Source organism: Hyaena hyaena, unplaced genomic scaffold (genome assembly GCF_003009895.1).
Source record: "Hyaena hyaena isolate Hyena2069 unplaced genomic scaffold, ASM300989v1 scaffold_427, whole genome shotgun sequence".
NCBI lineage: Eukaryota > Metazoa > Chordata > Mammalia > Carnivora > Hyaenidae > Hyaena > Hyaena hyaena.
This window is the reverse complement of record NW_024081064.1, coordinates 796,777-820,086: the sequence shown is the minus strand read 5'-3', so window position 1 is coordinate 820,086 and position 23,310 is coordinate 796,777. Positions and strand designations below refer to the sequence as shown.

At 63.4% G+C, this 23,310-nt stretch overlaps 1 protein-coding gene across 1 annotated transcript in view; it reads left to right on the top strand.

The window, feature by feature from the left end:
* EVL (Enah/Vasp-like) overlaps positions 1-23,310 on the top strand; it is a 141,405-nt gene that overhangs the window by 113,499 nt on the left and 4,596 nt on the right. The window contains 8 exon segments of the mRNA XM_039252928.1: positions 8,801-8,864; positions 11,812-11,882; positions 13,292-13,521; positions 13,978-14,099; positions 17,043-17,103; positions 20,668-20,731; positions 22,222-22,288; positions 22,378-22,440. Coding sequence (XP_039108859.1) covers positions 8,801-8,864; positions 11,812-11,882; positions 13,292-13,521; positions 13,978-14,099; positions 17,043-17,103; positions 20,668-20,731; positions 22,222-22,288; positions 22,378-22,440 — 742 coding nt within the window.

Genomic DNA, 23,310 nt, shown 5'->3' with positions numbered 1-23,310 from the left:
CTCCTCACAGGGGTCCTCCCCTCTCCTCACAGGGGGCTCCTCCCCACTCCTCACAGGGGGCTCCTCCCCACGCCTCACAGGGGTCCTCCCCTCTCCTCACAGGGGTCCTCCCCTCTCCTCACAGGGGGCTCCTCCCCACTCCTCACAGGGGTCCTCCCCCCTCCTCACAGGGGTCCTCCCCACTCCTCACAGGGGGCTCCTCCCCACTCCTCACAGGGGTCCTCCCTGTTCCTCATGGGGGGCTCCTCTCTGTTCCTTATGTGGGGACTCTCTTCCCTGCTCCTCATGGGGGGCTCCTCCCTGCTCCTCACGGGCTCCTCCCTGCTCTTCACGAGGGGCTCCTCCCTGCTCCTTGCGGGCCTCTCCTTCTGCCCCCAGCGGCTGGGGTGGTGGGCACAAGCTCTGGATCTTGGGCAAGTGCCTGTCGGTGGCCGACCAGAGGGTAGATGCTGTTCACCACTGAGGCCTTGCGGAAGCGTAGACAGAAGTAGCGGTGCGTAGGCCGGGCTCGGGACTGAGCCGCTGCCCTGGCAACGCCGGTCACTGGAGGCGTGTGTGACCTTGGGTGTCTGTCCACCCTTTCTGAGCCTCAGTTTCCCCACCTATGAGGGGTCTCCTAGGCCCCGCCCTGGATAGTTGAGCAGATTAATGACAAAATCACTTCGTGACTCTCACTGTAAGGGTGTGATGTATTTTTATTGCACTTCGTTGTTTGAGATTCTTCTCAAGGTTTGCTCTGTGTCCTGAAGTGAGCTTGTTGGGAAACAGAGAACAGTTACTTTACCTGCAAGGCGAGTGGCCTGGGACGCACAGCCTGGGTGGAAGAGGCAGGCTGGCTGGCATGTCCTGGCCTGGGCGTTGGGAGCCTGGGTCCCAGGCCCCACCCCCACCCCCACTAGCAAGCCCACCCTTTCCCTGGGCCTCAGGAGCCCCATGCAGCAGGATAGGGACGGAAGTGGGTGCTCACCAGCACCCAGGCCAGCCCAGGGCAAAGGCCTGTCCTCTCTATGCTCCAGGTGGGTGCATCTCACCATGTGGCCTTTCCGGAACACAGTCCCCGCATCTACGCTGGCTGCCCCTCCAGGTCTACCGGTCGTTAGATGCTGGCCTCTCTGATGCAGCTCCAGACATTGGTCACCATGGGGTGACGGTTGAACCATAACTGGGGGGCTTAGGAATGAGGGTCTGTTACAGGAGTCCAGTGGGCGACAGCTGGCTCTGGTGATCCGAGTAAAACAATACGGGAGCTCAGGCATCAGCCCCGCCGTGAGCCTCGAATCCCTAGGAAGGCCTTGGCAGGAAAGGCACTGGAAGTCGGCCTGGGTACCGTTAGGCAAGCAGCTGAACTGCCTCTCGTCCTTTGACGAAGAAGATGCCAGGAGGTGGCCGTCAGGGTTTGTGTGCTGCTGAGCCAAACCCAGGAGGCAGGCTCAGCACCGCCACCCCGCCTCCTAAGCGCAAAGATGCAGAGACGGCTGCTTGTCCAGCCAGAGCCCTGGGCTAGGAGACCTTGGTCCCAGGTGCCAGTCCCAGCCCTGCCACCAACTCCTGTGTGGCCTTGGCGAGGCGCCTCTGAAGACTCAGGCCCAGATCGCAGACTCCGTTCCCGCCTGGACACTAGCCTGCTCGCAGCAGAGCCTTGAGACGAGAGGGAAGGAATGCTACGGAATTGGTCTGGCAAGCCTGCCCCTTTTCGGAGTGCTGCTCTGAGTCCGTCCCCAAATGCAGGGACCCTCCAGAGAGAGAAGGAACCAGCTAGAGAGACGGCAGAGGGGGGGGGGGGCGGGGGGGGGCAGAGGCTTGGGACCCTGCCCAGCCCAGATTAGGTAGCTGTCCTTCACTGGCCAGAAACCCCATCGGGCGTCACTGAGCAGGTGCTGGACCCTTTGTCCTGGCGCTCCTAGGAGCTCAGGTTCCCCTGCTTCAGGAGGCCCTGGGGGTGCCTTTCCTATAGAGGCCAGCTCGAAACCCAGCCTGTCCCTTCTGTCCCAGAGGAGCGGAGGCTGGTGTCCCAGAGCCTCATGAATGTTAATGGACGGGCAGAAGGACAGCCTCTCTCGGGAGGAGGTGTTGGCAACGCCTCGGCTTATCTGCCCACCGGAGGCTGTATAATTTAAAGTGGGCGCCCGGGCCAGGAGTTCTAGCCCCACCCCCCGCGGCACCAGGGGTGGAGGCACAGAGGAGCACTTGTCCCTCCCTGGGGACTCTCCGTCCTGTGTGGCGTTATTATAAGGTAGTGCATCCTACTCGTACGTTGTTTGGAAGTTCAGAAAGAGGGAAAGAATCCCGTCTCCCGATTACCACTCTTCCCATATTGGTATGTTTCCTTCTCTGTCCTTTTAAATTGTTGAGATTTAGAACCGTGTGATCCTCGGTTCCATCCTTCTCACTTTATGGTAAACTGAGGCCCAGAGAGAGGGGAGGGACTCCCTGAGACACCTACCCACTTAGAGCAGAGATCCAGCAAGAACCAGGGTGTTCGGCCCCCAGGCTCGCCCTGAAGGGGATTTGTGTACACTGGGCCAGTCCCGACAAGGCCGGCCAGGAACGGGAGGGACTGGAAAATGGGAATGAGGGGTAGTGGGAGGACTGGGCCGTCTTCCCTGGGGTGGGCCCTGGAGGGGGCGTGAGCGCTGTCCACCACCCAGAGGCCTCTAGGCCAGCGCCTGGAAGAGGGCCTGTGTGGTCCCACGGGGGACCCTGGGGAGCTGGGCCCTCGGGGCTCAGCACAGAGCCTGTGCACAGAGCGTAGTGGCTGCTCGGCAAACCTGGGCCCCCTCTTCCTTACTCCTTCTGTGCTGTTTTCCAAGCACAGCTCCGCTGGTGACCTGCGGTGTCTCTGCTGCCAGAGTGCCTCCGGGCTTACGCGGCGTGGTCCCGGCCTGGCCGCTGTTTCCAGCCGCGAGATGAGAGCTTTAAGAATGTGCCGCCCACCGTAGTCTCAGCATTTGGCTAGAGAGCCTCACACAGTCTGCCTGGGGCCTAATCGCTCATTTATTCAACAAATATTTGCTGAGTGTTGACCGTAGGCCAAGAACGACATTGTGTGCTGGGAATATAGAGAACAAAACAGTTAAGTCCCTGGAGAGTGAAAGCTGGAGCGCTCTGGTGGCCTGAGTCCGTGTTGCTGTCTGTCCTGGTACGTGCAGGCAGAGCGGACAGGGAGCTCCGCGCCAGCAGGGTCCCCACGAGGAGGTGACCTGCAACCGAGCAGCAAGGATGGGGGCGCGCGAGCGGGGCATCGCACATCTGGTTCGTTCTCCTGGAGCCGGGTCACGCCAGCACGTTTTCCTCTTTGAGCTGCTCTCCCCTGCCCCTCTCTGCTAAACACGGGTGGCTCTCCCGAGGGCGGTCACATCATCGTTTGAAGCCCCTGTCAGATCCTAACATCATGACAAAAGGTATAGAAGCCTTTGGAAAGTACCAGTGCCAGGTGTGGTCTCATCCCACCGCGGGGCAGCCGTGGGGAGGGTGTGGTGATGGTTAACAGAGAAACCGAGTGGGGGTGGCGTCCCCAAGTCCCCCAGGAGTGGGGAGAGGCACCATCCCTCAGACCCCCGACCCCACCTTCCCCTTTGGTCCGGCCGACTTCAGTGCCTCAGGTCGGTCGCACTGACTCTCCCTTCGGTCCCTCAGACTCTGTGGCGCGGGCGCCCGCCCTGTCCCTGCCGGCCAGGCTCCCGCGTCGCCCCTCCCCGGTGGGCTCATGGCTGACGTCCGTGGCTCTGGTTTTGTTTTGTCCCCTGTCTCCCCACCTCGCTGACCCCAGGGCTGAACAGCCCTCCTCCGGGTCACCCCCGTGTTCTGTAGAAGCAGATGTTTGGTGGGACTTCACGCCATCTGGCAAGTGGGCCTCCGGGACGGCAGCAAGTCCGCGCCTTCCCCAGCAAGCGTCCCCGTCCCGCGGAGGGACAGGCCTGGATGCGAGTGTCAGCGTGGGCCGCACCCTCCGTCCCCTGCCCCCTCTCGGTGTTCAGACAGGAGGCACCCTCTGCCCTGGCATGCCCCCCTTTGCTGCCCCACCTCACGTCTCCCTGGCTCCTGCCCGCGGGTGTGTCATGCCGACAGGGTCTTCATTTTGACTTTGGCAACACTTGTCGGAGGCGAGTGAGAAAGCGCGAGGGTTGACTTGGTGGGTGCCCCGGACCACCTCCCACACACAACGAGCTGTGACACTGGGGCCGTGGTGAGGAGCCCCCTGGCCTGGGCGCGTCCAGCACCCCTTCTGCGGGGCCACGGAGGCGGCAGGGGTGGCAGCGCCCTGTCAGTGGACAGCGAGCGCCTTCCGGAAAGCACCAAGTGGGACGAAGGGCTGTCCGAGCGCGCAGGACGCAGGCAGGCCGGTGACCGGCAGGAGAGGCCGCCCAGACCGTTGCCTTCAGTGCTAAGGACGAGCATCGTGCGGGCCTTTGCGCCTCACGGAGCGCTTTGTGCAGTTCAGGTCTTCCCCACGGCAGCTGCGTCAGGCTTCAGGGTTCGTACTGATGCTCGTTTCATGGGCCAGGAGGCCCAGCCCGTGCGCGGGGCAGAGCTCCGGCCAGGCCTTCTCCCTCCTGGCCGCGGGCCACCCCCCGCCTGCCCGCGGCAGTACCTGCGGGGACAGGGCAGTTCAGCGTGGTCTCTCCCAACAAGCGTTGGCCGTCCGTGCGCAAAGGGGCACCGCGCGACCGAAGGTGAGCACAAGTGCACGCACAGCTGGTGCGGAGCTGGGGGCGTCTTGTGCTGAGGAGCACGTCAAACAGAATGCCCTGCGACAAAGGCTGGGGCGGGTGACAAAGGCTGGGGGGGGCGGGCTGTCCCTGCAGTTTGCCCCCGGGCGTCCTGGTGCTGCTGCGAACCACCCCCCGGCGGCCTCCTCTCTGAACAAGCCTGAACTGGAGAGTCACTTGTGTTCCACGGCTTTTATCTTTTATCTCGTCGGTGACTTTTATCTGAGCGAGTCCAGCGCCATCCCTTCCTGTGCTTCCCCCGCCTGTGCTGGCGGTCACGAGTTCTCTCTAACCATCCCGACTCACGTCAGCCAAATATCCGCGGCGTCCGGCGCAAGCCAGGGACTGCGCATGCAGTGATGGGGAAGGGATGTGGTCTCTGCCCTCAAGAAGCTCAAGACCTCACGGGGAAGAGAGGATTGCTTCCAAAGTGCCGTCGTCTTAGTGAGAAAGTTGTGACAGAGGCCCTTGCGTATGGAGCAGTGAGGAGCAGGAAATGCTTCCTGGAAGAGGCAGCCGTGGAGTTGACCCTCACAGACGGTACCCCGCGCAGGGACAGAGAGGTGGGGAGCAGATGCGCAGGGTCCGCTGCATTGGTGGGGACAGGAGCGGCGGCTGCGGGGCTGGGCTGGGGTCCTCTCCCACGGAGCGTGGGCCCAGCCCCCTGCGGGTCAGGCTTGTGTTTTCCACAGACCACGGAGGCTGTGAAGTCAGTGTGGAAAGGGGCGGGAAGCAGGGGTGGGGGGGGAGAGCGGAGCCCAGGGTCCTGTCGGTTGACCGAGGCATCCAGCCTGGCAGAGAGACCGAGGCAGCCCCGTGGGGGTGGGGAGGCGGGGGACTCTCAGGACCCCCGACAGCACTGCACTGAGATCCTGCAACCACCTCCAAGCAGGCGGCGGGAGAGCGGGGTTCCCCCCTCCTCCCTCAGTGGGGTCCTGAAGGCAGAGGTGCGGCTGGCCTGAGGTGACTCCGTGCCCTGGGGGGCTCTGCGCGCCTCCATCCTGGCTTCCGGTCTCACCGCACGGGGCTTGTCGGAAACAACAGGACAGATAGGGGTGGCGGACAGCCCCCCAGTGCCCCCACCCCGTGGCTTCCCCTGAAGAAGCACGTGGGCTGTGCCAGGAGGTTTCCCACGGAGCCTCAGGGGGTTCTGAGCCTCCTCCCTGTGCCCCCCGCCCCCTGCCTCTGCCGCTGGGGCCACCGCGGCCAGTGCGTGGGACAGGCCAGGAGTACGGAGATGGTGAGAACCTCCCGTCTGCTGCAGACACCCGTGTGACCCTGGCGGGCCCTTCCCTGCGCCTCAGCGCCCGCCTCCGAGGTGAAGGGACCATGCTTCCTGATGCTAAGGATCCTCACGGCACAAAACAGACCGAGTTTTCTTAGTTTGAGAAGAATGGAAGGCCTCACGCAGCCAAGCGGTGTCTCTCCCTGCTCTGTCGTGTCTGAAATTCCACCTGTTTTGAAATCTGTCCTTAGTGCAGGACTCCGGTCCCCTGGGAACAGCCAGGCTCCTGACGGATGTCCTGCACCCTTGGGAAGGACGGGCTGGCTGAGGGTGTCAGGAGGAAGGCCAGCCCAGCAGGCAGAGTGAGGGACCCCAGCACGGGACCCCACACGGACCGCTGTGCAGGCTGTCAGCTGCTCTCTGGGGCCCTGACAAACGGTCCCAGTGACGGAGGCCAGACCAGGCCGGCGGATGAAGAGATCTCTGAGTGGCTAGCAGAGCCCAGGCATCCCACAACTTCGGTGCCAGGGTGGGCCTGGCTATCCAGACTTCAGACCAAGTGCCGGACAGGGTCTCGGCCCTGGAAGAAGGGCGACTCCAGGGTCAGGCATGGGCTTGGCAGCGGAGGCCACACCCCCGGAGCAAGGCAGGGGCCAGTTTTCCAGAAGTCCAGCCAGCACCCGAGCAGCTCGGGCCCGATTCCCAGAACCAGGGGCTGAGATGTCTTGAATCCCTCATGCCTCAGCCAGGACAAGTGGGTGGAGGCAGAGCCCCTGGGTCAGGGTCAGAGGACCCCCGTCCAGCCTGCGGGAATGCAGCCCCTTGCCCCGTGCCCTGGCGTGCCCACCTGCCACCTTTCTTCTTCTAAGCTGGTCTCCATCTGAACCCACGGTATGACTGGACAGAAGGAAGACAGCGGCCTTTTGCAGGTCGTTTGAGTCTGCCTCCGCCACCTGCTGTCAGGGAGGCCCTGAGCAAGTCACCTCCCCTTTCCAGGCCACGCCCTCACCTGTTACAGGTTCTCACAGGGGCCGTTGCCAGGGCTGTGACCGTGAGATGAGTTCACACCAAACCAGGAAAGGGCCTGCGCCATGCACCCGGCAGCGTGTTCCTGCCTCTGCTCCTGAGAACCAGGAGGAAGCAGCCCCCAGACCCGGGCCTTGCCCAGAAGGAGAGAGAAGGTCCCCGACAAGGATTTGTCCTGTAATGTGTTGTGATTGCTGTGACGTGTACACTGAACATCTATCACGTGCTAGTTATAATCAGAAAAACCAATTTTTTAAAAAGAGCAAAATTGTATGTTAAAGTAATTAACTTTAAAGATGTGTTTAGAAATGGGAAGGAAAGCTGGCATTGATTCCGGGCCTGTCAGGTGAGATCACCACCCCAGGTCCTTATGAAGGTCACGTCTGTAAAAGCCTATGAGCACCTTCTCTACTGGCCGCCCTGTGACAGCCACCGAAGGCACTCATGAGCACAGGCAATGCCGGGCAGGGGCCCCCACCCACCCCGGGGAAGCATTTTCCCTGGAGCCCCGCAAGGCCAGCTCCTCCCAGCAAGCAGCGGGCCCGCTGCCCCGCGTCCGGATCCGCCTCCTTCCCGAGCCCAAACATTCGCCCAGAGCTGGGACGCCGGTGAGGCACTGCTCACTAGAAACTAGACCAGAGCGGATCGTGAGGCCCAGGACAGCAAGGTCTGGAGAGAGCCGAACACGGATGCTCACTCTGGGCATGAAGAGTGCCACCCATGCTGTGTCCCACCCGGTGGCAGAGACCTCAGTGTGAGAGAGCACGTGGTCCCGTGGGAGGCGGTGACTTCCGTTGCTATGATCCTGCCGGACCGCCTGCCCAGGAGACACACAAGACGCTGCAGTGCTGGGCGGGCGGCCGCCCTAGAATCAGATGATCTGTTTCAGCCTGGAGATTCTGTTGCTCTCTGTCCCGCCGTGCCCCTGACCCAGGGGACAACCTGCTAATCCCTCGGCGGCTGAAAGCGCCTGTGCAAGAAGCCTTCCGTATGACGTGGAGTTTGCCATGGGCTGAGCTCAGCTGCCACTGTCTCCTGGGAGGAGTTGAGCCCCTACCCCATGTGGTCAGCGAAGTATGAGACCCGCTTGCCCAGTCTCTGCCCTGTCGCTGTGACTCTGCACAGCGCCCCAGTGACACCTGAGCTGGCAAAGGCCAGGAGCCATCAGCTCTTTCTCAGCCCTGCCTTTTCCCGTGAACGTGCCCTGGCCGCTGCCCAGACATCGGGCACGAGCAGCAGGCCTGAACTGCTCTGGGCCCTGCCTTCAGGGTCCAGGGCGAGGCTTGGCCCGGAAGGCTTCGCGGTCACTCAGTCAGTGAGCAGCCACAGCCACAGGCTCCGGGATGCAGGCAGCGGGGATCCCCACGGCCGTGAGGAGCCCGGGCTGTGTCCCCACCGGCCCAGGTGTGACCCCCCTCCCCCGGCTCTAACACTTAACCTGCTGTGGGGGGCCTTCCTGTGCTCGCAGGGCGCGACAGAGAAGGGGGTGGGACTGGATCCACTGGGCTTGGCGATGCCGAGCACACTGGCGGTTCCGGTTGGAACAGCTCTGTAGGATGCGCAGAGGCCAAGCCGCTGAGGGTGCGAGGATGCGGCTGGTGCACCTTGAGAGGAAGGAGGCATCTCAGCCGTGTGAGCCATGCGGTCCCGTTCGTTGGCTCTGAGAGAAGAGCACTGAGACGGGGAGAGAGGCGGCCGAGGGGGCAGGAGGGGGACGGTGGGGTGCCTGTTGAGAGGCCAGGGGGTTGCCTGTGGGCCAGGGAGCAGAGACGAGGAGAGCTTCAGGTTGTTCTGCCGGGGCCTTTCTTCCCCACTAACCCCTGTGCTTCTCTGCCCACAGGCCCCTCCACCCAGCGCCAGGTGCAGAATGGCCCCTCCCCTGACGAGATGGACATCCAGAGAAGGTAACCCCCACCCCGCCCAGCAGGGCCCCCAGAGGCACACATGGGGGCGTAGGGGTGGGGGGAGCTGGATAGGCCTGACCAAAAGGAAGAGGGAGCACGTGTGTGGCTCTTGGCCAGAGTGACAGAGGGATCGTGTGGTCTCGTGGAGGTCTACAGCCTTCCGGGTGTGGGTCACTCTGAGTTAACTCAGCCCGCCCGCATGTGGCAGGGGCGGCGGCTGTCACCACATGGGGGCCGCGGTAACATCGCCAAGGCCACCCCCTCAGGCTGTCAGCCTGGGGCCTGGGGCAGGTGCCGCAGCCCCTCGGGAGGACCCTAAGCCCCTGCGTACTCCCTTCCCAGCTGAGGTGGGGGTGGATAGAGACCGTGGGCGCCCTTCGGGGATCGCAATGGCTCTTCGACAGCATGGCCGGGGCTGCACTGTTGTTGTCATTTGCCAGCCCGTGGAGGAGGCAGCTCCTAGAATATGGGCCATAAGATGACACCACTGCCTCCAAGGAGACTCCCAAGTGCTCAGGCTGGGAGGAAGGGCCAGTGCCGTTGTTCTGAGGTTACAGAGAGGCAGTGGTGGCCAAGGAGCAACCTCTCAGCGTACGTCGCCAGGGGTTCTGCCTCTCTGATAGGCTCGCAGCCAGGCTGTGAGGGTCTCAGCAGAGGGGCTGCACCAGGGCCTGGGCTGGGGGTCAGGGAGGCCATGTCCCCACCCCTCAGCTGGCTTCGAGGGTCTTCCTCTAGCCTCTTGCCCACTCTGGGGAGCGAAAGCCACAGCTCCGTCACCTCTGGGCGCCTTCTGGCCCCGACAGTGTACTTTGTAACCCAGGGCAAGTTCCTGCTTTCAGCCTCAGTTTCCCACTGGGTGAGAACAGCGGCAATCCTTGCTCTGCTCGCCTCCAAGAAATGTGGCGAGGATCGCAATGCTCTTCTGGTCTGCCTGCAGGCTAGACTTTTATCAGTTCCCGATCATCTCTGGATCCCCTGGGCCTATCTCCCGGCCTCTCAGGATCGGGCCTGTTGCAGTTCATGAAGGGCTTTTCCAGGCTTTGCCTCGTGTGCCCCCCACGCTAACCCTCCGGGCTTCCTGTTGCTGGTACGGTTCTCACACCAGCCCGCTGAAGCTCAGAGAGTGGAAAGGACTTGCCCAAAGTAACCAGGACTGACAGTTCGTGTGGCCCCAGCTCAGCCCTCTGCAGGGAGCCGGGGCTGCCTCCACCCCGAGGCGGGCGTGGTGAGTCCAAACAGATCTCTCAGGACTGGTTAAAGCCACACTGCGTGTGTCCCTGACCCACCACCCAAGCCCAGCGTTCCTTCGTGAGGCCACCTCCAGTCCGTAGTCCATGGGCCTGTCTGTGAACTGCGGGACTCAACACAAGCCTCAGGGCAGGGGACCCTGCTCCTCCACGTCCCTACTGGTCACCTCACATGGAGGGAGGCCAGGGAGGCAGGACTCACGTGGGGCCAGACACGAGGTGGGGATTCCAAGCACAGGAACCTTCTGTTCGCTCCCAAACAGGGTCTTAAGTCCACACCTGGTTTTTAAGTATTTCCAGAAGCCTCCACTTTGCCAAGGGCTTCTGAGCACATGGATCCTGCCTGGTGGGCTGGGGCTTCGGGTGATGCTGCAGCAGTGCGGACAGGGACGCCAGATACCTCTCCCACCAGTAGGGCCCCTCCCGTTATTTCATCGGGCTCACATGTAGTCTGGGAACCATGCTCCCAGAGTGGGAGCCAGAGGCCCTGTACCCCTGAACAGGTCCCACTGGAGGAGATGCGGTGTAAGGGCCGCCGGACAGGGTGCCGGTTGAGGGCCACTGGACAGGGTGCCATGAGGGTTGCTGGATGGGGTGTCCTGTGAGGGCCACCGGAGGAGGTGCCATGTGAGGGCTGCCGGACAGGGTGCCGTGTGAGGGCCGCCGGAGAAGGTGCCCTGTGAGGCCCGCCGGAGGAGGTGCCGTGTGAGGGCTGCTGGACAAGGTACTCGTTCCTTCACAAAGCGCTGACTGAGCAGCTGCTACAGGCCAGACGCGGAACCAGCTCGCCGTAGACCAAGGGTGCGGTACAGACCCGTGGCCACCAGCCTCCCGCCCGCGGGAACCCCTCCCGCCTCCCCTGCCCACGCCTGGGCCCCCACGCACCTGTGGTGTGTTCTCCCGAGGAGCCTGGGGGAGGCATGAGATCACTGCCCACCCCATGCTTTGCCTCAGAGCTAATGGCACTTGGGTCACAGCCGCTAAAGCCTCACTGCCGTCCTCGGTCAGCTCCAGCACCTCAGTCCCAGATTTTAGGGACAGATCTGTGGGTCAGTATCCTCTCTCGACCTGCCTTTAAGAGCGCCCAAGGTCACTCTGCCTGGAGGAGCTAGGAGGTCAGTTCCCACCGCGGCACACACAGCACTGGCGCACCAGACAGCCCTGACAGGAGGCTGGCCTGGGGCTGGCTCTGTTCGAAGGAGTGAGGATGGGCAGCCTGAGCACTTCACCTGCCAACCGGCAAGGCCTAACAATTCTCCCAGGGAATGTAGTCAGGTGTCCTAAGCATGAGCGACCCAGAGGTCAGGGGTGCTGAGGCCACAGGGCCCCCCAAAGCCACATGGGCACGTCCAGCCTGGGCAAAGCTGGGGCACTCAGCCGGACGGTCTCCTGAGCCTTCCTGAGGGGCTCTCCCCATCCAGGTGTGCCTGGGACCATCCAAGGGGACCCGCCAGCACTCACCCATCTGGGGACCTAGAACCAGTCACGAGTCCCACCTCCCTGAAGTGCGGGCAGGCAGCCCAGCCGTCAGGGCCAGGGCGGGCGAGGTGAGCTCACTACCCAGGCCCCCAGCCCGGGGCTCTTGGGGCGTGCCAGCGGAACCTGACTCTGCAGCCTGCCGTTCATGGTGCCCAGAACAACACGGAGCTGCGCTGTTCTGGGCACCGTGAGGTCAGATGCTCTCTGCCATTGTCTTGCAGACAAGTGATGGAGCAGCACCAGCACCAGCACCAGCGTCAGGAGTCTCTAGAGAGAAGAACCTCAGCCCCAGGTGAGGGCACCCCCCCAGGGTCCGCTTCTCCCCCTGCCCCCAGCCCTCCCTGGGGCACCTTGGGGCTCTGGCAAGAGCGGCTGTTTGCCCAGAGCTCCATGTGTCACGGTCACATCCGGTGAAACCAGACGACAGGGCTGGGGGAAGGGGCTCCGCTCAGCCAGGCCCGGCCCTCGCCTGCCAGCCTCGGGCCCCCCACCCCTCGCTGGCTGAGCAGACACTGAGCGAGCACGGGCCTTGTCTCCGGCACTGTGCTAGGGGCTAGGGACACGCAGGGACAGACAAGGCAGACGCCGCCCCTGCCCCAGGGCGCCCAGGGTCCAGCCAAGGGCCCCGGATCATCCCAGTGCCACCGTGGCCACCAAGTTGGCATGCAGGGCGCAGACACACAGAGGAGGGGCCCGGCCACCCCAGGAGTCAGAAGCCCTCCAGAGACTCAGGGTTACCCCAGCAGCACAGGACGCGGAACGAGGTTCCCTGAAGAGTGACAGTGTTGATTAGTAAGCCCAGGACTTCACAGCTCGCAGAGTCCCCCCAGCCTACTGATGAGGAAACCAGGCACCGGCCCGGGAGCCCCCACGTGTGCCAATGCTGGCTTCTAGCACCCCCTGTCACCGCGGACCCCCCACCCCGCTCTGGTCCGCCCTCCACGCTAACGGGCAGCCAACGCTGTCCTGTGCGCCCCCTTCCCCATGCTCCCTAGCACGGGCCTGGTCCCGGCAGACCTGGCGGCTCCCCCACCTCTCCGGGGCCTCCCCAGCACTCCCCGCCCTCTTTTCCCTCATGCTTGCTGTCACCGACCCAGCAGGGTGGTCCCCTCCCTGAGGAAGTCCTCTCTGAACTGGCTCTGAAGCTGAGCCCAGGCGGCGCCACCTGCCTTCTCCCAGTAGCACTGGCCTTCCTGCCACAGCTGCGTCTGCGCGTCTGCGAGGCCATGAGCAGGGATCCCGGGGCCTCTTCCCCCAGTGCCCGGCACTCAGCATTGCTCCCTAGCGCATGCCTTGGTCAGCCCTGTGGCCACGGGCACCTGCCACAGTCCCCCGAGGCCACGGTCAGTCCCAGCGGTCTCTCAGGGCCCTGCAGCAGCCGGTGCCCAGGATGATGCTAGGTGCAGAGGAGGAGATTGAGACACGGTTGGGGCATCAGAGCGCTTTCTCTCTCACGGAAAGGGCACGACAGGAACAAGTTAGCTGCGCTCAAGGGATGGTGAATGTGTGACACCGTGGGTCCAGCCAACCCCCAGAATGCTGGGAAGACCAGCATAGGGACTAACTGAACCAGGGCTAGGCATGTCCCGCAGGGGCTTCCTGGAAGAGGCAACCCGGGGAGCAGGCTGCCCTGTGTCCCTCCTCCCAGGGGAGCACCAGCTGGGGACTGGCAACTGACTGAGCCCCACTCTTGTATTTCAGGACCTACCCTCCCACCGGGGCACCCCTCGTCTGCAGCCAGCGCCCCCCTCTCCTGTAGTGGGCCCCCACCGCCGCCTCCGCCCCCCGTCCCACCTCCACCCACAGGGGCCACTCCGCCTCCCCCACCCCCACTGCCAGCCGGAGGCGCGCAGGGCTCCAGCCACGACGAGGGCTCCGTGTCAGGACTGGCCGCCGCCTTGGCCGGGGCCAAGCTGAGGAGGGTCCAGAGGGTAAGCGTCCCTGGGCGTGGGCTGTCAGGCCCCTGGGTCTGCATCCACCGTGCTCCCCCCACGCGGCTCCCTGTCCCAGCACATCTGCGGTGGCCCGGAGCGGGCGGGGGTGGCCTCAGGGCAGCTGAGGGTGGCTGTGATTCTGAGAGCACCTCCCAGACAGAATTTAGCTTCCTTCCCCAGAGCTGCCTCTCCTCCTGGACATGTCACACCCGCCTCGGCAAGGGTGCTGAGGGGCCACAGACCTGGGGCGTGTCTGCCCGCCATGGCCGGCTGGTGCCGGTGCCCCGCTGAACTCCGGGGTTGAGTCGCCTGTGGGGCTGGGGGAATGGGCCCCGAGGGCCTCTTCCAGCGCCTCCCTCGTAGGAGTCCCGTCCACGCTTGGGTGCACCCCCCACCCTCCAGTGATGTCCTGCTGCAGACGCCGGACCAAAACGTTGCGTCCTTGCCCTTTAGCCAGAAGATGCATCTGGAGGCTCCAGCCCCAGCGGGGCCTCCAAGTCTGACGCCAACCGGGCGAGCAGTGGGGGTGGAGGAGGAGGCCTCATGGAAGAAATGAACAAGCTGCTGGCCAAGAGGTGGGTGTCCCGTCCCCCACCCCCGACTCAGCCGCTTGTCAGGGATCCCCTGCTCCTTGGCCTCAAAGCGCTGTGCTGGCCCGGCCTCAGGGCCCGCTGCCACCTGGGCTCAGCCAACCCCGGGATGTTAATCGAGCTCCCCTCCTCAGGGGGTCAGCCTGCGGCATCAAGCCCGGAGGAGTCCCCTCCCGTCTCAGTCCCAGTCCTTCCTCGGGTCGGTGTGACAGCACTTACTGACGCGTCCTCTGCGTTCCAGCCTCGTCCACGGTGGACAGAGATTTGGAGATAATTTCAGAGACCAGCTCGGGGAAGAGCAGCGCATGCCCCACGCTTGAGATCCCGACATAAATGACACATAGTCTTGCCGCTGGAGCCGCTCAGTCCACGGCGGTGAACGTGCGTGGGGGGCGGGGCCTGTGGGGCCATTCTGGAGGGCGTGGGACAGCCTTCGGAAGTGGCGGGAGCCCCAAGGACACCTCCCTGGGGGATGGAATGAGAGTGGCACCCGTGTCACGGCTCTGGGCCCGGGGCCTGGCCATCCCCTTCTCCGTCCACACCAGTTCCGTGGCTGCAGCTTGCCCAAGGCTGTCAGCCTGTCCCTGTGCTGCTGGGTGTCCCCAGCTGAGACCGCAGCGTGCAGAGAGGCCACATGGCTCCTTCGCAGAGGATTGCAGAGCCTGGATTTTACCTGCACGTGTGGGGTGGCGGCAGGAATGTGCTGACGGAGGCTGCCAATGCCGCAGCTCCCCCAGGCACCGGAGGGCTCAGGAGCAGACCGCCCCTGTCAGAAGGCCCCTTCGTGTCCCGTGAGCGGCCTTGGGGCCTCGCTACCACAGGGACCCCGCCCCTAGCTTCTCTCACTGTCAGGGCACCCCCACTGCCCTCCAGGCGGGCTGCCCCAGAGTGGGAGCTTCCCTATGTCGTCCTGGTCCCAGCTCGGTGAGGGCGTGGGGGAGACAGGCCCCCAGAGCCCAGGTGGTCAGTCTGACGCTTTGTGGCAGGGGCAGAGCTGTCCAGGGGCGCTGGAGGGAGCCGGGAGGTTGATCCACAATCACACAGGTCACCAAGGGCAGGGACAGCCTGCGAGCAGTAGTCCCACAGCAGGCCAGTTCCGCCCGCTCCCTGGGGCTAGCCGGGAGGGCCACACAGAGGAGGCTCACCGTGAGCACTGTGGAAGGAGAGCTCGAGTGGGCAGTGCTCCCCCACTGGGGGGACCCAGGGACCCACCGGGCCAAGAGCCCGGGGCACAGAGGCAGGTGACGGAAGGTAAGCCTGCGAGAACTAACCTTGTCTGCAGGCGCGGGGCTCCTTCCCTGAGAGGTGGATGGGCCTTCTGTAAAAATAGATGTTGTTCAAAAAGAAAACAGTCACACTTCTCTCAGGTCCAAACCCAGAGCGTTAACAATAAGAGGCCTAGGTGGTTCAGACCTAACACAGAGGAAGTTCCCGAGGACAGGAAAAGACCCATGTCACCAGGAGCCGGTGAGACGCCCAGATGCTGGCGTGACAGTCGGGGCCCTGCCAAGAACCAGCTTGTGTGCACCGCGCCCACAGCATTCGCGGAGCCACTCTTTGAAGCCCAGCCCATGGCAGGGGCTGCTTGGACTCCGTAGTGAGGAAGTCCAAGTGAGGACTTCTTTTGAGGAAGGTTCGAAGGGACTTTCTGCCTCTCCCAGGGCCTGTCTCTCCCTCCCCACAGCAGTGTCTCCCTCCCAGGGGCGGGGTCTCCTTCCCACAGCGGGGTCCCAGCGGTGGGCTCTCCCCCCCAGCGGCCGGGCTCAGATGGGAAACTCAGCGTGGACGAGAGCTGTGTGCTGGGCCCTCCTGGGACTGCAGGCCTGCCCGCTCCATAGCTTTAGAAAATTAAATGCTGGCTCTGGGCGAGGACAGAGTGTCGTCAAGCAGAGCGGCCGTGGGTGGCCCAGCGAAGGGACAGCTGCCATCCAGGAAGGGACACCAGGTGTCGGAAGTGAAGACAGGAGTACAGACTTGAACTAGGAACTAGGAGGCACAGGCAGAATTGGCTCCACTCTTGTGAGGAAGAGGTTGGTGGGGAGGATCCCTCAGTCGCTCTGGGAGGAGCGGCTCCCGGTGGGGCCATGTCTCGGCCGTGACAGCCTAACCTCCTGATCTCCAAGAGTTGAGTGCTGGGGCAGCTTCCCAGAGCGGAACATCCCCAACAGCACTTCTCTGGGGCATATTAAGGGCCTGCGATTACACATTTGGGAGTTAGCCAGGTACAGGTGGCCCCTGAGGCCAAAACGGGGTTGGGGGGTCCATGCAGGTAGGGAGTGTGCAGAGTGACCCGAGGGCATCAGCTGGAGCTATTCAGGGTCCTACCCTCTCTGAGCAGGGGCAGGGGCAGGCTCACAGTGGGGTTCCAGATCAGGGCCGGGGGTGGGTGGGAAGGGGGGGGCCGGGGGGCCGTGGCTGCAGGACTGAGGCCCGAGATGGGAAGAGGTCACGGAAACAGGTTTCCCACCGGTAGCGGGGTCCGCTTACCTAAGCCAGTCCGCCTGAAGACAGAACGCCCCCACAGCCCCAGCCTGTGACCCAGGGGTACCTCTTCCCGTCCCACAGGACCCGACCTTGAGTGTCCCAGGAGAATGGCCACCACCCCAGTGGAGCCCAGTCCCCTGGGGAACCCAGACGGGATACAGACGGGCTTCTTCCACTCCTCGGGTGCCATAAACAGAGATTGGAATGTCCCCCAGACCCTGTTCTGCCTGCCCAGACTGGTTTTGTGTCCAGGGTCATGGACAGAAAGCCTGGACGCTCACCTAGGCGTTGCCGTGGCTGCTCAAACAATTGCCTCCTTCACATAAAATGGGTCAGACCCCTCCCCCCAGGTTCCTCTGAGGGCCAGGCAGGGTCCAGCAGAGGCATCTAGGTCAGCGTGAGAACCTTCAGGAACTCACGTGTACCTTCTTCCCCTCGCGCTAGGAGAAAAGCAGCCTCCCAGACAGACAAGCCGGCTGATAAAAAGGAAGATGAAAGCCAAACGGTAAGCAGACCCCAGCCCTCGCCCACCCTGGGCTTCCCCACCAGGGTGAGGAGACCAGGCCTCCAGGGCACTAAAGCGCGGCTGGTGTGGACGTACCTGTGGTAGAAACTTTACCAGGTGATTTGTAGGAGGGACGGGGAAGTTTGAGGGGGGGGGCAAGGGGGCCAGAAAAGCCCGTGGAGCATTCACGTCTGCCCCTCCCCTTCCTCCGGGTGGCAGGCCCTTGCAGAAGCAGAGAGGCGGGATCGAGCCGGAGCCACGAGGGGAGAGCTCGGAGCCTGGGAGCGCAGAGGGGCCCCGCACGCAGACGGGCTAGCGTCTCCCGGGCACGCGGGCTCAGGGACTCGGGGGTCAGAGAGTGCGCTCACGGTAGGCAGCGTGCGCTGGGGGTCCAGGGCGGGTTTCATTCTCAAGTCACTTCCCAAGTGGCTGTTAAAGACCCCACTCGAGCCCATCGATTCCAGCAGGAGCCGCAGGGGTGAGCAGAGCAGAGGCTGCGGGGCTCCAGCTGTTGCCCTCAGGCCTCCCGGAACCCTGTCTGGCCACACAGGCCCCAGGCAGCTGCTGCCCCTAGAGGTGGCTAACCCCCCCCACCCCCGCCCCATCGGCTGAGGCGAACCCAGGACAGCCCTGGGCTCCAGCCCCACCAGCCAGCTTTCTCCTCTGACCCCCGTGCCAGGGGACACACAGTCCGTCAGCCCCTCCAGCTGGCTCCTCCTCGCTCACACTTCTCTGCGTGAACGCTGATCCCCAAAAGATAGCCTCTCGGCCCCCAGGCTGAGTAAGGCTCCCCACTGCTTGATCCTTAGCACACACACTTTTGCTTGTTCAGACTCACTCTTACCCTGTGTCCCACCCTGCCTCGCACGGTGTCCGGAGTCGGCTCCGGTAACTCCCCGGGAATTTCTGCAACTGCAGAAGCCTGTCGGGCCGGGAGCCACAGGGCAGTCACCGGTGCCACAAGCCTGGGTGGCCTTGCTTGGGCGGGAGAGCCCAGAGTTGGTCGTGCCTCCCAGCCTCCCCCAGTCCCTGGCTCCCAGAAGAGCGGGTTCAAATCCCAGGGACTTCTGGGAGAAACCTCCCATCCCCGGTGGGGGGTCCTCATCCCCTAACCCCCCACTTTCTTTCCATTTGTGATAAGCCTCGGGTTACTGCTGGGTCCACTTGCTGGGGTCCCACACGCGGTCAGGAGGCCCCTCCCCACATGCCGAGCAGATGCACATGGGCGCTGGCTCTCCTTTTTCGTGCTTTTCAGTATTTTCCAGAGTCTCTTCACTGCTCCTCGCTGAGCACAGACTAGGTTCCCTAATGAACGGAACACAAGCAAGCATTGTTTAAAAGAAGGAAATAGCCCCGAATTTCGGAGGCGGCGGGAGGAGGTAGGGAGGGGACTCTGCCACCCGCTGGCACTGAGGACAGGCCGGGGTCCAGGGCAGGAGGGTGTGAGCCCCGGCCACAGCGGGACATCATGCTCTCCTTCCAAGCTTGGGCAGAAGGGGTATCTTCTTTGTGGAGGGAGCATTTGTTTGAATTACTTTGAAAGAGTAACAGGATGGGATTGAAGGAAAACTCCTAGGGTCTCAGTTATCCTGGTTTAACCCCCGCGGCCTCCATTCTTGCCCATCTCCTTCGCGTCCTGGTCCCCATGCACGCGTGTGGGTGCCCACAGTTTCAGGTGCTCAGCCCTCCCTTAAATGAGAGGCCCGAGGAGACTCTTGCCGAGACCCGGAGCCCCGCACATCATTCCGTCTCTGGAGCAGAGGCTCTGGGAGTTCATTCATTCATCCCACAGGTACCTGGGGGCCTCCTGATGGCTGCCGGGTCTGTTCCCAGTCTGGGGACAAGTGGCTCTTACAGGTTCACGTTGCCCGGGCGCGGGGTGCAGGGGGGCCTCCCGCTTGGAGCACTGAGCCCAGCGTCCTGGTCCCCGGAGGTAGCTGAGGGGCCCACACCTCAGATGGACCAGAGGGGAGGGAAGCAGAGAGCCGACAGAGAATGAGGCACAGGCGATCCCACAAGGCAGTTCTTGGCTTCAGATCAGAATCATACTAGTTCAGTCTCATCAGGCTCTTTGGCTCTGCCTGGTCTAAAGCTCCACATAGCAATCGTGTGTGTGTGTTTCTTCATACAAATGGAGCAACTATTAGTACCTAATAAATGCCACTTTCTTAATAGTATAAAATCTTTCCAAAACGTGCATGTGCGCACGTGTAACGAGCATCAGCACTTTTTAAAAAATGTGTACTTATTTATTTGGAATGGGGAGGGGCAGAGAGAGGGGGACAGAGGATCTGAAGCAGGCTGTGGGTCGACAGGCTGAGAGCAGTGAGCCTGATGCAAGGCTCGAACTCAGGAACCGCGAGATCATGACCTGAGCCGAAGTCAGGCACTCAACCGACTGAGCCACCCAGGGCCCCGCAAACATCAGCTTTTTTATTGTTGAGTTATTCACCTCCTTTATTTGCGTTTCACCCCACACGCTCCCCAGGCAGAGCAGACACGCATTTGCCGGGCTCCATGGAGCCCCGCCGTGGGCCAGGCGTGCCAGGGCCCAGAGCTGGGGGCTGTCCTGGAGAGAGAGGGCACAGCAGGCAGACAGAGTGCTAAGGGCAGAGAGAGAAGGGGCAGCGGGGCCCGGGGAGTGCAGGGCAAGGAGAGAGGGGTCCTGAAGCCGTGCCCAGAGCCCCAGGAGGAGTGGTGTCTGCCCCGAGCTCTAAAGGCCGAGCCGGGGTTTGCAGGGCAGAGGCCCAGCAGTCAGTGTGTCCTAGAGACGTAGGCAGAGGCACGGGGAGGAGAGCACACCCGCTGGGAGGCGGCCGGGCTCGGGTTCCTGCCTGCCCCAGCAGGTGGGTGCTGGCGCAGAGGGGCACGGAGGACAGAGCCCGGCTCTAGCCCCACTTTGGCAGCAACATGCATGAACTTGTGGGCTGGTTGGATAGAGAGAAGGGGTTCTTACCACATCCTCCCCTCTTGGTAAAAGAGAAGTGAAGGGGGTCTCGCCTCCAGGTGTCTGGGGCGAAGGCAGTGCGGGGGGCGGGGGCAACCTGACCCTCAGGACTGACTGGATGTCTTCTCCCAGCCCCCGCCCTGCAGCAGCCCACCTGCACGGCCCATGGGGCCACCTGTCACCTGGTCCCACCCCCGGCCAGTGGAGCGGTGAGCCGGGCCCGGCGAGGGAGGCCCTTCTGTGGTCCTGCCCGGCTACCGCCCCTCACCAGGGCCGCCCAAGGCTGCCCACGGACAACAGGGCAGCAGCTCCCCGGGCCTCAGGCCACAGCGGTGGGCTGGGTGACGGGAAGGGCTCTTGCGGACCGCAGGGAAAGCCTGCCCCACTCCGCAGGAGCCTGTGTCTCCGTGCGGCCTTCTCCTCCCCCGACTGTCCCCTGACTGTCCAGGTGGCCCGGACCACCTCCCCACCAGGGTCAGGGGCTTTCACTTGCTAACGAGGATGTTGGCTGCTCTGCCAATTACAAAAGTAACGCGGGCTCCTTAGAAAACGGGGGGAGGCGTCCTGCCCTTGCCCGACTGGCGCTCTGAGGGCACAGCTTCTCTTTTCTGTTTCAGGAGGAGCCGAGCACCTCTCCGTCTCCGGGGACCCGAGCAGCCAGCCAGCCACCTAACTCCTCAGGTAGGGGACCCCGTCCCGCCCCGCACCAGAGGCCTTAGAGCAGGAGGGGGCTCCTCCGGGAAGTGACTCAACCCAACCGCCTCCTCCACAGAGGAGCGGTGAGGCCGATGAGGTGGCACCGGCAGTGTCTCCCCGAGATCTTCTGGAAGGCCTGAGCCTCCGGGAGGAACGGGGCAGGTGCTGCGGCGGCGCCTGTGCTGACCCTGAGGGCATCATAACCCCCCCACGTCCAGTCCTCTCATTTCCCACATGGGGGGGGGGGAGCTGGGGCTCGCGTGCCCGGCCTTGGGCCAGAGCTCTGGAGAGGAATGCGTGCCTGTCACACCCCTGTCTCCCCACAAAGTGCCCGTCGTGGTAGATGAAACGGTAATCACCCTGAGGCTCCCTCACGGTGGTGCTCCTGAGTCCACCAGTAATGGGTTGGGGGAAAAACACAGCCCCAGACCCTGCCCAGAAGCCCTGTGGGATCCGGGGTGCAGGGGCTGGGTCACTTCGGAATGCCGTGAGGCTGGGAAGGAGGTGCTGGTGGGTCACTCAGCAAACCTTTGTTCAGCATCTGCTCCAAGCCGGTGCTCTTGGTGGCAGGGACAGAGAGGAGACAGGCCCCGCGCCCCAGCAGAGGGAGGCCCTGGCCAACTGCCCTCGCCTCCCGTCCAGCTGCTCTGCGGGCCAGGCTGCCTCCCTGTGACCCTGCACACCGTGACCTCCCCTTCTGAGAAGGTGCCACAGTGGAGTTTGGTGAATGACTACATGAACACCACACAGCCTAGGCAATGGTTATGTGTTTTCCAGCTTGTCCGGGCCACGCACCTGGAGTCTGGATGTGGCCCCAGCTCTTGGGCCTGCAGGCCCCGCATGAGCCCCAAAGCAAGGGTTTGGGGAGACCCCCTCAGGTGACCTCCCTGCCACCCCTGGGGACTTTGCTTCTCCCTCTGCTCATCCTACCAAGTCAGGGAGCTCAGTTCAGTCCAAGCAATCTTGAGTTAAAACGAAGTATGGATTTACCACCATTTAAACAAGAAAATGGAAGGAGAAAACAGCGTTCAGGGCCAGAGCAGGAAGGGACCAGCTCCAGACGGGGGGAGACGAGCAGTCCCTGGGCTGCCCTGACGGCATCGGGGCCGAGGGCTTCCTCTGCTCCACTCGGCCCTTTGCCGGAGCCGCGGCTCTACCGTAGGGGTCATGGTTAAGAAGCCCCCCTCCCAGAAGAGACCTAGCCATGGGAGAGGACTCAGAGCCAGGCCACCAGTCAGGGCCAGCCAGGGCCAGGGCGTAGGAACTGCGTCCTGAGGGGGCAGTGCTGGGTGACCGCAATGCCATCCACAACCCCGCAAGGGCCGCCTGGGCCGAAGGGAGCCTGGGAACGTGCCGGAAGCAGACCTCCCTGACAGGGCAGCTCTGCACCCTCCACGTCGGGCACGGGCAGGGGGGAGGTGCCCCCGAGCGTCCTCCCAGCGCTGAGGCTCTCCGTGTACTGTCTGAATCGACAGAGGCTGGCCGGAAGCCCTGGGAGCGGAGCAACTCGGTGGAGAAACCCGTGTCCTCGTTACTGTCCAGGTGAGCTGCCCCGGGGAGGCCGCGCGGCGAGTCCGGTGGGGCCGAGGCGGGCGACGGGCAATTCACGTGTGTTTCATTCCATGCCGTAGAACCCCGTCTGTGGCAAAGAGCCCCGAAGCTAAGAGCCCCCTTCAGGCGCAGCCTCACTCTAGGTACTGAACAACCCCGTCCCCACGGCCTCCACTGTCTGCCGCCCGTGACTAACACTCCCATACTCCCCCCGTGTCCTGTCACCTAACAGTTTGCTCCGGGAAAGGGTGGCCTGTTCCTCAGACCCGGGGAAGGCAGGGCCGGAGGGCCTTCAGGAGCTGTGCAGACCTGCCTCTTGCTGTCCCCTCACAGAGCAAGGGATGGGGCCCCCAGGAGGGCAGTAACATGGGGCAGACCTTGAACCCCACCTCTGAGCTCACCAACTGTGACTTTGGGCCAGCCAGGTGGCCTCTCCAGGCCTCCATTCCTCCCGCACCCGTAAAGAGGTCTGTTGGGGCCTGTGTACTGTGACAGCTGAGCAGACGGCAGCTGGACACAGGATGTGCTCGCTTAGCCGTGGCCGCATCCCGCAGCTCGACTGATCCCGGGACCCGCGGCACCTGCCTCCTCTCCCTCCTTCCTCTGCCCACAGTTTTCCCGCAGAGAAGCGCTCGCTGTTTCCCAGACCCAAAGCTGGTGTGGTAATGGATGGAATATTCGAAACTGAGGTGTCCCCGAAAGTCAGAGGCCAACAGCCACATGGCCTGAATTTGCAGGTCTCTGGGACTCATATTAAGAAAGGTCCCCGTGGCCCGTGACAAACTGAAGGGGCCCCGCTCTTAGCGCAGAACAGGTGGCATTAGAGCCTGAGGGTGCAGAGCAGACAGGGCTGTCCGAGGAGCTCCGGCCCGGCTCTGGCGGGCATGGTGGGGCAGGTGCCAGCGATCAGGAACGCCTCTCATCGCCAGCCAGGTGGGCAGCCGGGCCCGCAGGTCTCTGCCTGCAAGGAGCCCACATGGGGCAGCTGTGGGCTCTGCAGAAGACAGTGGGGA